At 45.9% G+C, this 13,774-nt stretch overlaps 1 protein-coding gene across 1 annotated transcript; it reads right to left on the reverse strand.

Annotated features, from left to right (window-relative positions):
• Nucleotides 1-1,279: 1,279 nt before the first annotated feature.
• Nucleotides 1,280-9,432, reverse strand: GLRX (glutaredoxin). The gene is made up of 3 exons (XM_007078901.3): nucleotides 9,090-9,432; nucleotides 4,580-4,699; nucleotides 1,280-2,529 (listed from the first exon to the last, which is right to left on the reverse strand). The coding sequence occupies exons 1-2, from the start codon at nucleotides 9,294-9,296 to the stop codon at nucleotides 4,586-4,588; spliced, it is 321 nt and encodes a 106-aa protein (XP_007078963.1). The 5' UTR covers nucleotides 9,297-9,432; the 3' UTR covers nucleotides 1,280-2,529; nucleotides 4,580-4,585.
• Between the last annotated feature and the right edge of the window lie 4,342 nt (nucleotides 9,433-13,774).

Below are 13,774 nucleotides of genomic sequence, written 5' to 3' on the forward strand. Positions count from 1 at the left end.
ACCCAGAGCCTCTATTCAGCTTATCTTCTCCTGGGGCCATTCACCTGATTATGATAATGTTGTCCTTGCCTTACTCAGCTGGGTTGGTGTTTGTTACTGCTTTTCAAAACTAAAATGTGTTGCTTAGGGATATTTAAGGAGTAAAACCATAGGGAAATATCAGAATGATTACAACAAGAGTGAGCTAGTGATTACCTCTGTGGAGAGAGGAAGGGGATATGTTAGGAGGGGGCACATGGGCCTCTCTGGTGCTTTATCAGTACCTTAGAAGTACTCTGTTATATAGGTGCTTTATTTCTTTACCTAGGAGGCAGATACATGGCTGTACTTTAAATAGAGCTATGCATTCTATACACTCATATATATGTCTAATATGTCTTGCAGTATTTCTAGACAGGCTTAAATGAAACAGATAAATATGTGGTCAGACAGGGGTTTTTGTGATGGGTGGAGTCAGGAGTACTTTAGGTATTGACATTGTTTTAAGTTTATTTATTTTGAGAGAGAGAGAGAGAGACAGAGAATCCCAACCCGGCTCCTCACTGTCAGTGCAGAGCCCAATGTGGGGCTTGATCCCCTGAACCGTGAGATCATGACCTGAGTTGAAATTGAGAGTCAGATGCTTAACCGACTGAGCCACCTAAGTGTTTCAGTATTGTTTGAGATTTTAAACCTCATGCATGTATTGCTTTGATAAAATAGATCTTCTGTGCTAGAGTCTGGACAAAGATGTTTAAGTTGAGACTTCCCTTTGAGTATTTCTGAATGTGGCAAGACCAGTACAGAGCATTAACTTCAATTCAACCCAGTGAGAATTTTGAAGTACCTATATGCAGAGTGCTTTGGGATACAGAAGAGAGAGCAATAGTTTTTTATAGTCAAAAGCAGTGAGAAGAGAGGGTATATACAGGGGAGATGGTCTGTTAATCAGGCCTTGAAGGAAAAGTTTGAAAGTAAATCAAAGGGGAAGAAAGGGCATCTTAGGATTAAGTGTGAAAGAAAGTGTTAGCAAATGGTCTGGAGTGGATCACAGACTGCAGGTTGAATACCGCACAACCTCTGGAGGGCACAGTGTTGTGCAGCGTGTAACTTGCACAATCATGGACAGCAATCTGGTTGAAGGGTATTAGGTAAGACATGGAAAAATAGAATGTGAAATGAAAAGACTGTTTTTGAATTCTAAACATTATTCAATAGGTTAGTGTTGACATATTCAAACTATTTGTCATTTCAATATGAAATCTAAAAATCATATCAACCATTTGTACTTAGTGAAGGATAATAGCATGTGCCTTTATTTATAATGATTGAGAACAAACATGAATAAAGTTTTAATTTGGTGTATTTCACAATACCATTCCTTAAGATACTGGGAACATAGAAAAGAATTAGGCAAAAATCACTGTCATCTCTGGATATTCGAAAAGAAATTAACCATTCCCACTAGAGACCATAGAAGGAAATTAACTTAATATTGCAGTTCTAGATCAAACTTCACAATGAAGAACTCTTAAGTTTTCACAGAGTGAAGGACAAAGGAGGGAGAGACAATCATTTAGGACCATGTTTCTCAAATTTGGCCCCTTTCACAGACATACTCTTGGGGAAGGGGTTTGTAAATTTCCTGTGGTAACATTTTAAATGTTGCATTTGACTTCTGTTCATAATCTAAACAATACACTCTTCTTCCGGATTGCCTGGATGACCATCTTCCATAACAGAGGAACCCCGTGATTGCAGCAGCTACACTGATACCTCTGATCCCTGTGGCACCAAGTGAAGACCAACAGTGCTTAACGTTTCATGTGGTGTTTCCCAAGTTGGGTCCTCAAGACCCAGTACAGAGTCTCTGTACTGGTTCAACAGAATTGTTGAACATGTCCTATGAGATCTGTGAGTTGTCAAGGTTAGAACACGGATTCAGAGCAGTGATTCCCAAGATAGGATGGGGTGAGTTGGGGATAATGACTGGGAGACACATATAACTTGAAAAAGCACATTCAAAATACCTATTGTTTTTGTAATGCAAATTCTATCAAGCTAAAACTCAACCAAGTAACTTTCAGGCAATAGCAGGAAACCAATTATAGATTAATCCTAAAGAGGATTGGAGTAATCTTGGTTGAGAAACACTGGCTTAGAGGTAGAGGGGTCCTAGCATATGGAGAACATAAGAGACATGTGCCCAAGAGACAGAACGTCTTTTGGGTCACTGAGTCAATCCTAAGCCATAACTTGTCATGGTCTTTTGGAACCCAAAGTGCCAATGGAGAAGAAACCCAAAATGTCTATCAACCTTCTCCAACCTGTGGTTTGGGGCAAGTTGGTCCATTTTTAATACTGAGTCAAAAGAAGGAAAAGCTGTTTTTGCCAAAAAATCCACCCCCCCCTTTTTTTTGGGTGAACACATTTCAGAATTTTAAGTAAACAGTTGCTGTGGCCGTTAGCCCCAGATCCATCCGCCAGGAAGTGTGGTCCTCCTTTGAAATGCCATCCAGCTCTCAAGGGGGTATCATCCTGGCGTCTGCCCTGCCGGGAAAACAAAATACAAAGAAGTGGATTTTCTTGGAAAGGTAAATTCCCTTCATTTTTCTTTCATTACCAGAACAATTACTCTTTCTATTTAAGCACATCTGTTACAGATAGCCTTGAGATACAGTTGGCACCAAAATGCTGAGATCATATAATGCTGAAGGACAATGCAAATAAAGAGACCTTGTGAATAAAAGGGACTCGAATCCCCACCCCAACACAGACGTAGTGGGGGCAGTGGTCTTTCATATCTCTCCAGGTAAGTCATTAGTTTTCTTCTATTTTTAATCTAAGCCTACATTGCTAAAAAGTGTTCCGGAATAGGAAACATTTGGCACCACAGTTAATTGGCTTTTAAGTGCTTTGGTACACGGGGTGAGGCCAGAAGGCTAACACAAACAGACATAGTGTTCATTGGCTGTGGTGATGCAGAATTGTGATTAGGAGCTTTCTGATATTGGCCACTTTATTTCAAGGTATTCAATTACACTTTTTCAGACTTTTTTATAAAACTTCTGTTTCTATTTTGAGTAACCACCACAAATTACATATGTGCATTGCTCAAATGTAAGTTTTTAATAAACACCCCTCAAAGAATATTTGGTCTAAGAACTATACATTAGTCAAAGTCTCCTTTGACTGATCAAAACCACCAAGTCTCTCTGTGTGGCCTACCTAACAGCTAGCTCACAGTAACAAGAGCTGGGGGAAAGAGGAGCTTCTCAGACCCCACAAGTACCCAGGTTCCTTTTTCAGGAGGTCATCACCCTCTGGCTTTCCATTCAGCCAATGATTTCCTTTGGGTGACAGCTGTAGAAAGCTTTGTTTCGATGTTTGGGAAGCCAATTAAATTGAATTGATTTTCAGTGCGAACATACGCAATGCAAAACAACATTGCTTTCACATTGCATGTAAAATAATCAAATTACTTACCATGGCCTGTGCACCCTGCCCCCACCCACATTTCTTGCTGCTACTCATTCTCATGCACTTCACTCAATCTGTTCTTGCTTTCTGCTCCTTGAATATTCCATACTTGTCACCCAGGGGCCTTTGCACTTGCTCTTCCCTCTGCCTGAAAACCTTTTTGGCTTTATCTTTACATGGCTGTCCCCTTCTGGTCAACCAGGTCTCAGCTCCACCAGCTGAGAAAGGCCTTCCCTTAGCTTATTAGCTAAATTGGCTCCCTACCCCCTGCCTCATTCTATCACATTATTCTATTAATTTGTTTCAGGAATTATTTACTTGTTTTTGGTTGGTCTACCTCTCTAGAATGTAAGTTCCATGTTATCTTTTTGTTTGTCACCATATTCCCAGGGCCTAGTACAGTGTCTGGCATGTAGTAAGTGCTCAATAAGTATTTGTTAAATGAAGAGTGAGTGAAAGCATTTCCTCCCACTGACACAATCTCTTTGTAAAATGGGAAGCTCATAAATGACATCACAGTTCTTTTTTTTTTAATTAATTTTTTTTAATGCTTATTTATTTCTGAGTGAGAGACAGACAGTGTAAGCAGGGAAGGGGCAGAGAGAGAAAGGGAGACACAGAATCCGAAGCAGTCTCCAGGCTCTGAGCTATCAGCACAGAGCCCAACATAGGACTCGAACCCAGGAACTGTGAGATCATGACCTGAGCCGAAGTCAGATACTCAACCGACAGAGCCACCCAGGTGCCCCAACATCACAGTTGTTGAGATCACCCCACATCACTCTTTCTCTAGCCAAAGTGTCTTTCTGGATTATAATAAAACATAGCAGGGGCACCTGGGTAGCTCAGTCAGTTAAGCATTGGACTCTAGATCTTGGCTCTGCTCATGATCTCCAGGTTTGTGGGTCTGAGTCCCTTTGAGCTGCATGGCGGGATCTGCGCTGAGGGTACAGAGCCTGCTTGGGATTCTGTCTTTCCTTCTCTTCGCCCCTTCCCCACTTATGTACAGGTGTTCTCTCTCTCTCAAAATAAATAAATAAACTTAAAAAAAAAAAAAACACAGCAGTAGAATTACACCATCTCTCACTGTTCCTGGCCGGGCGTGCTGCCCTTCACTCACCTGTAATTACTGTAGAGCTCCAATCTGTTTTAGCCGCTTCAGCAGCTCCCCACTCTGATGCATATCCATTAGGTCAGTGCATCCGCCTATACAGTCTTTACCGATAAAGACCCGAGGTACCTAAAGAAAGCAAACGAGCCAAGATAGGTAAGGCCCTTCATCATTAGGTTAGAAACAATGGCATCTTATCCTTCCTCTAACATTTCCCATGACCCAAAGCTTTTAAAATCACTTTACAACCTCCTCATGTATATTCTTTCCGGTTAGAAGCATGAAATTATTCACTAAACAATTATTTTCAAGCCAACAAGTCTGTCAGCTGGAGAATGCTGTGCACAGGTTTGTCTAGCTTGTCCCCATGACCTAAAAATTTCACTCCACATAAACACATTTCAGGAAAAGAATTTCGGCTGGCTGCAGGGAGACCACCCTGATTGAATGCTGGTTTCTCTGCAGATGGGGCCACACCTGAGCCCTTATGCAGACTGAGCCAGGACAACCAGGAAGGAGTTTTTTCTAAATACAGCCAGACAAGTATTTGCATTAGATCTCTGTCCCTGATGTTCAGATTCACAGTATATTAGAGTCATTTCTCTCTGTTGTGTGCTCTGTCCTCAGCTGGTAAAGGGGTGGTGATATCTGACTCTCCCTTCATTCCTGGCCTATCATAAGATGTTTAAATGCTGTAGCTCACCTGTTTTGGTATCCCTGTGACACATATGAGTCATCGAAGGCATCATAACTGCCGAAGGGTTGGTTAAAACATAGGTTTCTACTACCTTTCTCCCACCTGCCCAAATTTCTCATACAGAAGGTCTAGGGTAGGGCGCAAGAATTTGCATTTCTGACAAGTTCCCAGGTAATGTGGACTCCTCTGCTTCAGGGATCATATTTGCAAATGACCGGTAGACACTGAGCAGTTTATTCCTCCCCAGTAAGTGAGGTTTTGAAAACCCAAAGCTCAGCAACAGCCCCCAGCCACCTGGACAGGTTCTGAGATATGATCGGGCTGTCTCCAGGGTGGAGTTTTTGCACACCATCTGGCAAAGACGGGGGTTTGCCCGAGAGCTGAGAGGCCCCTCTGCCCTTACACCCACCCTCTAGGCAAGAGCAAAACCAGCTGAGGCACAGCAGTGACTGACTGGAACCCACATGCAGAGCTGACTGCAGGCTGCATGTGACAGCGTGGGGGGCAGTGGTGACAGAACCACAATCTGTTGATTCAGTTGAGGAAGGAGAAACACGTGCTCTGTGCACACCCCTCCTGGCCCCAGCCGCCTCTTCCAGGAACCTGAGAGTCTCTTACTGTCAAGAAGCAGAAAGTGAACGCCACCATGAAAGCAAGCTTGCTGTTACTGGGGCCTGTACTCTCCTGGCACACCTTTCTAGGGGATCCAGCCCCAGCTCGGCTCCTCCTCTGTGCTCCAGGCTGCTCAGAGCCAGCTTGGCAACTGCCGAAACTCATCACCACCTCCTTGGCTAAGTCCCTGGGACAAGCCACCATTATTTCTCATCTGAAGAACTGCTCTAGCCTCCAGATGCCTTCCCAGCTTCAGCCTTCATGCTGGCCTTCCTACGGTCACTCCCCCCCCCCCCCCCCAGCCACCAGTGACCCTTTCAAAACGAACATTAGGTTATTCTTCTGCTCACAACTCTTCAGTGGAATCTCACTGCACTTTAAAAGCCACAGTCCTTATGATAGCTTGAAAAGGCCTTCCCAGCCTGTTGCCCATTACCTCTCCAACCTCATCTCCTCCTACTTTCCTACTAGCTCAACACTGCTCCAGACACACAGACCTGCTTGCCAGGCATGCAGCCACCACAGGACCTCTGCATGTGCTGTTCCCACTGCTTGGAATACTCTACTGCTGAATTTCTGCATGCCTTGCTCTCTCACCTCCTTTTGAGATCTACTAACATCATTGAGGCCCTGATGACTCCATTGAAAGCTGTCCCTTGCTGCCTACTGTCTATCTCCCTTTCTTACCTAGTTTTTCCCCATAGCACTTACCACTGACCACCCTCTGCCATACTGTTTTACTTCTCACGTATACTAGAATGTCAGTTCCACAAAGGCACGAGTTTTTGTTTGTTCTGTTCACAACAGTTTTCGAATGTCCAGTAGAGTGTCTAGTATGTAGTCGGTGCTTTCAAAATTGCTGTACCCAACAAAACTCTCCTTCAAAAGTAACGGAGAGATACTTGGTCACACAAGCAAAAATTGAGGAAATGCGTTGCCAATAGATCTGCCTTGCAAGAAATGTTCAAAGAAGTTCTTCAGAGAGAAGGAAAATGATCAACTTCAGGAACTTGGATCTACTTAAAGAAAAGAAGGGCATTAGAGAAAGAATAAGCCAAGATGCCGATCTAGGAGCTTTGGCCAGAGTAAGACCAAAACAATTGCTCAGGTACAGGGCCTGATTGAAGACCTAGGTTTCTGTCATCAGTCAAGTCCTGCTCAGCTCTTACTGTGGGCAGTCACCACAGGTCATTACAGGGTAAGTAAGATAGCAACTATTTCCAGGTCTCCAGCCTCTTCGCATATAAACCCTTCACTCTTAGGGAACAGGAAGCATACACCTTAAAAGGATCTGTTCTTTACCTTGGAGGAATGCATTCAGGACTCAAGAACCTGTGAGAAGTATTTTTAAAACTTCAAAAATAGACTTAAGACCACATGAAAAAGTGTTGCTCTATGAAGAAATGAAAAAAAAAAATGTGTTGAATGAAGAGGTTTCTCCTGCTAAAGAATAGGGGATGCCAGGCTGAGAAGTAGCTCCCAAGATTTGCTGGACTTTGGAATTACCTGAGGATCACAAACATTTCCCCCCCCCCCCCCCACCGACCTTACTGAGGTGTGATTGAAAAATAAATGTGTACATATTTAAGGTCTCCAATACTATGTTTTGATATACATATACACTGTGCAATGATTACCACAATCAAGTTGATGAACACATCCATCACCTCACATAGTTAACTTTTGCATCCGTGTGGTGAAAACACTTTAGATCTCCTCCCATAGCAGATTGCAAGAGCACAGTACAGTATTCTTAACTGCAGTCAGCATGCTGTCCACGAGATCCTCAGAACTTACCCGTCTTAAGACCGAGAGTTTGTACCCTTTCATCTGGGGATTTAAAACTATTGCTGGCTGCTTCTTCTGACATGTGATTTAACATGTATGAGGAATGACTCGGGCATCTAGATTTTGTAAAAAGCTCCTCATGTGATTCTCATGTGCAGCAACATTTGGGAACCACTGGCTGAGAGGGATCCACCCATCACTGCGGGGGTCCTGGGCACCGCTTTCTCTTCGGACTCCAGGCAGCCTGCACAGCTGGCGGTCCAGCCTAGCAGCAAGAGTCTCTGACCAATGAGCCCTCCCGCTGTAGAGACAAGAGTTCTCAGCTCACAACTGGCACCCTGAAAGCAATAGGCTAACAGGTTTAGCCTCCCTCTGTACCAAAATAATGATTTCTGACAGGAGAAGAAAGGAGAAACAGCCTCTAACGCTTTATACTCAGAACCCAGAGAAAATCCTGAGTCAAACTAGAACGGAACTAGGGTACATGCTTCTGCAAATGCTGTGTCTGAGAACGTGCATCCCGAGAAGGGCTGGCGTGAGCTGGTGGACAGGCAGTTACCACACCCAGTACCACAACTGGTAGAAGCTACCTGGTTGGCTGTCCATCCCACCAGAAGTCATGGGTGCTGAGGAAGAGGAAACCTTTTGAGGTAGAGAACAGCAGTTCTTAGTGGGGCTCACGGTCTAAGAGCAAAGGGGACTTGGAGGTGCCTTTCGCTAGACTGATCTTGCAGCCAGGGAGGTCCTTGAGGATCATCGAGGTGGGGTCTTGCCCAGGGTCACACAGCAAGCCATTGTGAGAGCCAGCCTGAAACTCTGGCCCCTGAACTTCCTACCAGGACAGGCCTGGAAACTTCTGTAGTTCAGAAGAAGGGACAAATAATGAGCCTTTAGATTTTTCCAGTGGGAGGAGTTAGAGAAGATATGGAAGAATGAGCTAATTGGGTAATAAAGAGCTTAAAGAAAAGATTGAAGGACAGCAAATCCCACTTGGCCAAGTGAACACAGAACAAAGAGCGCACACGATTCCCATGTTCATAAAAGAACCGTACAGATCACACTTGGCCCCTCCACCCCACCTTCTAGCCCCAGCCCTACAAGCTGAAAACTGTCATTTCCCCGGCAGTGCTTGAAACAAAGATTCGGGATGGCTCAACAGATAGCTGCTGGACCCGTGCTCCCAGACGCACAGCACAGGGTCTGCGAGGACCTTTGGCTGCAGTCCAGCTGCCTGGTCCCTGGAGCAGTGTCTTCTCTCTGGCGCCCTCCCCCACCCCGCAAAGCCCTCCCGCGCCTTGAGTGACGACTGAGTGACGGAGCCCTAGCGGTGTCCTAGAGAAAGGCACAGGCAGGCATATCCTGTGCACAGCCCCCACAAGAAAAAGGAATCTGAGAGCTTTCGCCCAGCCTTTGAGAACTCACTGTTCTGGCTCCAGTGAGCTGTTGCAAATAATCTTGAATCTTGCTAGTGTCACTGGTGGCTGTGATATCGACAAATTCCAAAACCCCTTGTTTGAAGGGCAGTTGGCTGAGGAGCTCTTGGGTCCTCTTGCAGTAGGGGCAGGAGGGCTTGATGAACACAACCACCTTCCCCGGCTGGATTTTGCAGTTCACAAACTCTTCAGCCATGCTGACAGGGAGCCGCCTCCAGGGGAGGAATCCTCAATGGCAGGTAATGCTCCGAGTGTAAACCGGTGGCCTGGCCAGCAGGCGCTTATTTAAAGGAACCTCCCTGGAGGAGGAGTTTGCCCAGCAGCGTGCTGGATTTTTAAAGGGACAGATCCAATGTCATGTCAGTCTCGTATGATTCATCAGCTAGAGATGCAGAGAAGAATGCATACTTCTGTTTAATCAGTGGCTGTGCCCAGGGTGGCAGTGTGACCTCAGCTCTTTCAGGAGCACCTGCCCTTTGGCAGAGAGCACAGTCAAATTACCCTTCGGAGAAGCATATAAAGTATGCAGACCAGCCCCAGGGAGGGGGCGGAGCCAGCAGTGACTCCTTAGAGTCAAATCTTTGTTTTCCCTCCCAGAGAGGGCAAAAACTCACACAGAGACAGAATCTTTCATGAAACAGAACACAGTGAAATCACTTTAGAGGAAGTGAAACTGAAATTATGAATTGCATCCATCTTGAGGTTGCTCCCCTGGGCATTTTGCTTGGTCTGGTTGATGGTTATTAGTTCCCTACACATAGAAATCCAGAGATTTCACAAAAGAGTCTGGACTTGCAACCTTTCTCTGAAAAGTCTGGTCTCAGTGACCTGTGGCAGCTGCTGGGGCTGAGTAACTGCATTCCATCCCCACAGGGCAGATAGTAAATTCTGGTTTACTACCGATAGGTAGCTCCTTGACGGCCAGAAGCATTTGCTTTTGTGACTCTTGAACATTAGTTTTCCATGAAAGCAAATTCCAACATCCGCCCTGATTTCGACTTCAGGCTTAATGAGGGTGTATTTCTCTGTTTAACCCTCTGTTTGTGACCCTTCCTACCACCTTCACCTGAAGCATATGAAGATACGAAGATATGAAGCAAGGGCTGTAAGACAGGAAGTTGTGATGTTCTTTGCACACCCCACAGTCCCTAGTGGGGGGGAGTGGAGTCTTCTGTTCTAGGTTCAGTTCTGACCCCTCTGTGTGCAGTAAGTTAAATACATAAATCAAGGAAAAGCCACCTTTGAAGGTGAATCATCCTTTTCCCCGGGAAGTAGTAAGTTATTTATTTATTATTTTATTTATTTTTAAAATACTTATTCACTTTTGGAAGAGCACAAGTTGGGGAGAGGCAGGAAGAGAGGGACAGAGGATGGGAAGCAGGCTCTATGCTGACAGGCTGACTTCAGTGAGCCCAATGTGGGGCTCGAACTCACAAACTGGGAGATCGTGCCGAAGTAGAAGTCACATGCTCAATTGACTGAGCCACCCAGTGCCCCTAGGAAGTTTTACACTGAAATGCTTTTCCAAGAGGTGGGACTGGGGCCTGTGCTGGACACCTCCACTGATTGTTTTGTTCGTGGGATCCCCAACATCGTGTGACTGACAGAGGGAAGAAGATGGGCTCCTAGAAGCAGTTCTAACTATTACTAAGGTTAAATGGCAAAATGAAGATTTTGCCAGATTTTGAGTCACAGACAGGGAGCTGATAAGTGAGATCTCTGTCAACAAAAAGAATGTGCTTAGGCTCCAGAGGCCTGAGGGAACTTGTCCTGCTCTGGGCTTGGAACTGCCCAGCCCAGCCCTTCACTTCCCTCCTGCATAAGCACGGGGCAGAACCCAAAATTGGTTACCTCTGTTTTTCCCCTTCCTTTAGCTCCCACTCCTGTGGCCTCCCTCCTCCCTCAGGCCCTGGGTCTCTTCAGGAACCTCAGGGCAGCCACCTTCTGTTCCCTGGGCCCAAGGTTCATCAGCAGGCCTTGTACCTGGCTATTCTCTCAGAGCCTGTGTCTTCTCAGTGTCTGGGATTTGCCTGGCCCTCGCTTCTGGCTCTTTTTCACCAGTGTGTGATTCTGTTCAAGTCCCTCCTTGTTAAAAACCACCACCACCACCTTTCATCTCCTTTGACCCTACTCTCTTGCGTCTGCCCTTTCTCAATAGCCAAGTTGTACGAAACTTGCTGTTATGTTTGCTGTCTTTAGTTTCCCCACCTCCCACTCCTTCCTCATGTCCTTGCAATCTGACCTCCTTATCAAACTCTTATCAAACATTCTGCTCAAACTCCTTTGCTAAGTCACTGTGTGGCCAGGTGTCCTGACCGACTAACTCAAAAATGTGGGTGTGGAATTTTTGTTAATTGGTGGAGTGATCTTCCCAAAGATCTGTGTACACAAGGTCCCCTGGGGGTTGGGTACCTAGGGCAGAGACTGGGGTACGTGGGGTGGGGGAGGACTCTGTCATCGGCTCCACAGCTCAGTCCCAGCAGCTGGTGTCTGAAGCCTTAGGACAGATGGCCCCCCTAGCTGGAGAAGGTATTTTCACGAGGAACTATGTGAGACATGGAACACAAACAGATGGCAAAGAGTGGGTGTCCTCTTAATTCCTCAGAAAATGCTGTGGCTTCAGCTCAGGGAAGAAGAGCATAGAATACTCTGTGGGTTGGCATCATGAAGGTGTGTAGCTTTGGCACGTGAAGAGATGGAACCTGTGGACCTCGGGGCCATCTCGGCGGTGGGGGTCGGGGCTGTGGGGAGGCCCTGTCCTCAAGTGCTGTGGACATCAAGAGGCGGTGTGTATGGAAGAGCACGTGGGCACGTTTCTTGGGCTTGGGCGCCACACTCCCAGGCACTCCCAGAAATAATGGGAAGTGAGGACTTTTATTCAGGGAGTAGAAGTCCTGCTAATGCAGATGGTTGGCAACAAGCTAGTGATGTGTGTGAAACAGTGGCTAGTTCTGTTAGTGTGGCTTCATGTGTACCCACAGGCTGATGAGGGCTGGGAAAATTTGGCCACAAATGAACATTTTTCAGGCTTTTTCATGACTTGCCCGCTTTGTAGAACTTGACCACATAAGTAACTGCCCTGTCTTGAAGCTCTCCGCTTCAAAAGGTCATTTGCAGCTTGCTCTTTTTTTTTTTTTTTTAATTCTTCCTGTATCCCTGGGTATTCTCTCTCAGACTCTTTCTCAAGAATTTTGCCCACCCATGTGATGTATCCTGGGGCTTGATCCTCTTCTCACTAGGTACACGCCCTCCTTGAAAGATTTCATCTGTCCATGTGGCTCCAGCTGTTACTTGTTTGCTGATGAGTACTGTGTTTATTTTTCTTGTCCAGACTCCTCTCCTAAACCTCAGAAATGGATAGCTCATTGCCTACTGAGAAGACCCATCCGGGGGCTCCTAAGGCATGTCGGCCTCAGTGTGAACAAAATTGGAGCCACCCTCCTCTTTTCCATACCTGTGCGTGCTCCCATGAGTACCATCATCTGCCGTGTCGACCAGGGCAGAAAACTGTGGGCATTTGTGCTGCTACATCCCCCCAACCTCCTGCTTTTGTTTATGCCGAGTGTCCAAATGCTAACAAGTTTTGCCTCCTCTGTACCCCTCTGGTCTGAGCACCCTTTACATCCTGACTGCCCTGTCTTGGACCAGCCCTCATCAGTTCTCAGCTATATCTTATTAGAATTTCCATCTTGGACTCAAGGCCTGGCCCCACACAGATCCTGGGGTGCTCTTTGTACTTGCAAATCCTACCATGTTCTCTCTTTTTCTTAGAAGCTTTACATTTTTCTTTAGGAAAGACTCCAGATTCCCTAGTGGGGTTATGGCCCCGTGTGATTGGTCCTCCCTGCCTCTTTAGCTGTATCCCTGCCTTTCCCCCACATTGCTCCTTTATTCCAGCTCTGTGGAAACTGAGCCATTTCCACACTTCTGCTGCACACACCCACATTGCTTTGGACCTGCTAATCTCTCTGCCTAAAGTGCTCCTCCTCCCCTATATGCCTGACTCCCCTGGTCCAACAGGATCCAGATGATGTGTTATCTTCTTTAGGAAGTATCCATGAGCACCCACCTCTTTACCTCAGCCTGAGCTGGTAACCCCCACAGCTGGGCTCTCATGCTGTGCCCTGACTTAATTTCCTCTCATTGTCCTTTGTTCCCCTTTTCTACTATCTGCAGTGAGCTCTTTGAGGGTAGGGAAAGGGCTTTCATCCTTGTATTACCCTAACTGAGAAGATTAACAGATCCACACTGGCCCTTATCGATTCACCCATGCCTCCATCCAACAAATGTTTTAAATCAACTACTCTGGGCCAGACACAAGCATCCATTTCATACAGCCCCAGTCCCTAGGAGTTTATAGTCCAGTAGGGAATACAGACACAATAAATGGACACAAGTATTGTAAAGTATTCTAGGTGGTGTAATAGAAGTATGTATGGGCATGGGACTGACCAAAGAGAGAGTGGTTTATTCCTGCCTTGAGTGCGCTTAGGGAAATGTTGACAAAGGTGAGCTAGGCTGAATCTTGAGAGATGAGGTGTTTGTGAGTCTACAAGGAAGGAAAGGGCGTTGCAAGCAGAGGAAGCAGGAAAAGCAAAAAAGACATAAATAGCATTTGGTATTGAATGTAGTTGTGTGTGGATAGAGCATAAGGATTGTGAGGTGGGGGAAAGG

Source organism: Panthera tigris, chromosome A1 (assembly GCF_018350195.1).
Source record: "Panthera tigris isolate Pti1 chromosome A1, P.tigris_Pti1_mat1.1, whole genome shotgun sequence".
NCBI classification, from domain to species: Eukaryota; Metazoa; Chordata; class Mammalia; order Carnivora; family Felidae; genus Panthera; species Panthera tigris.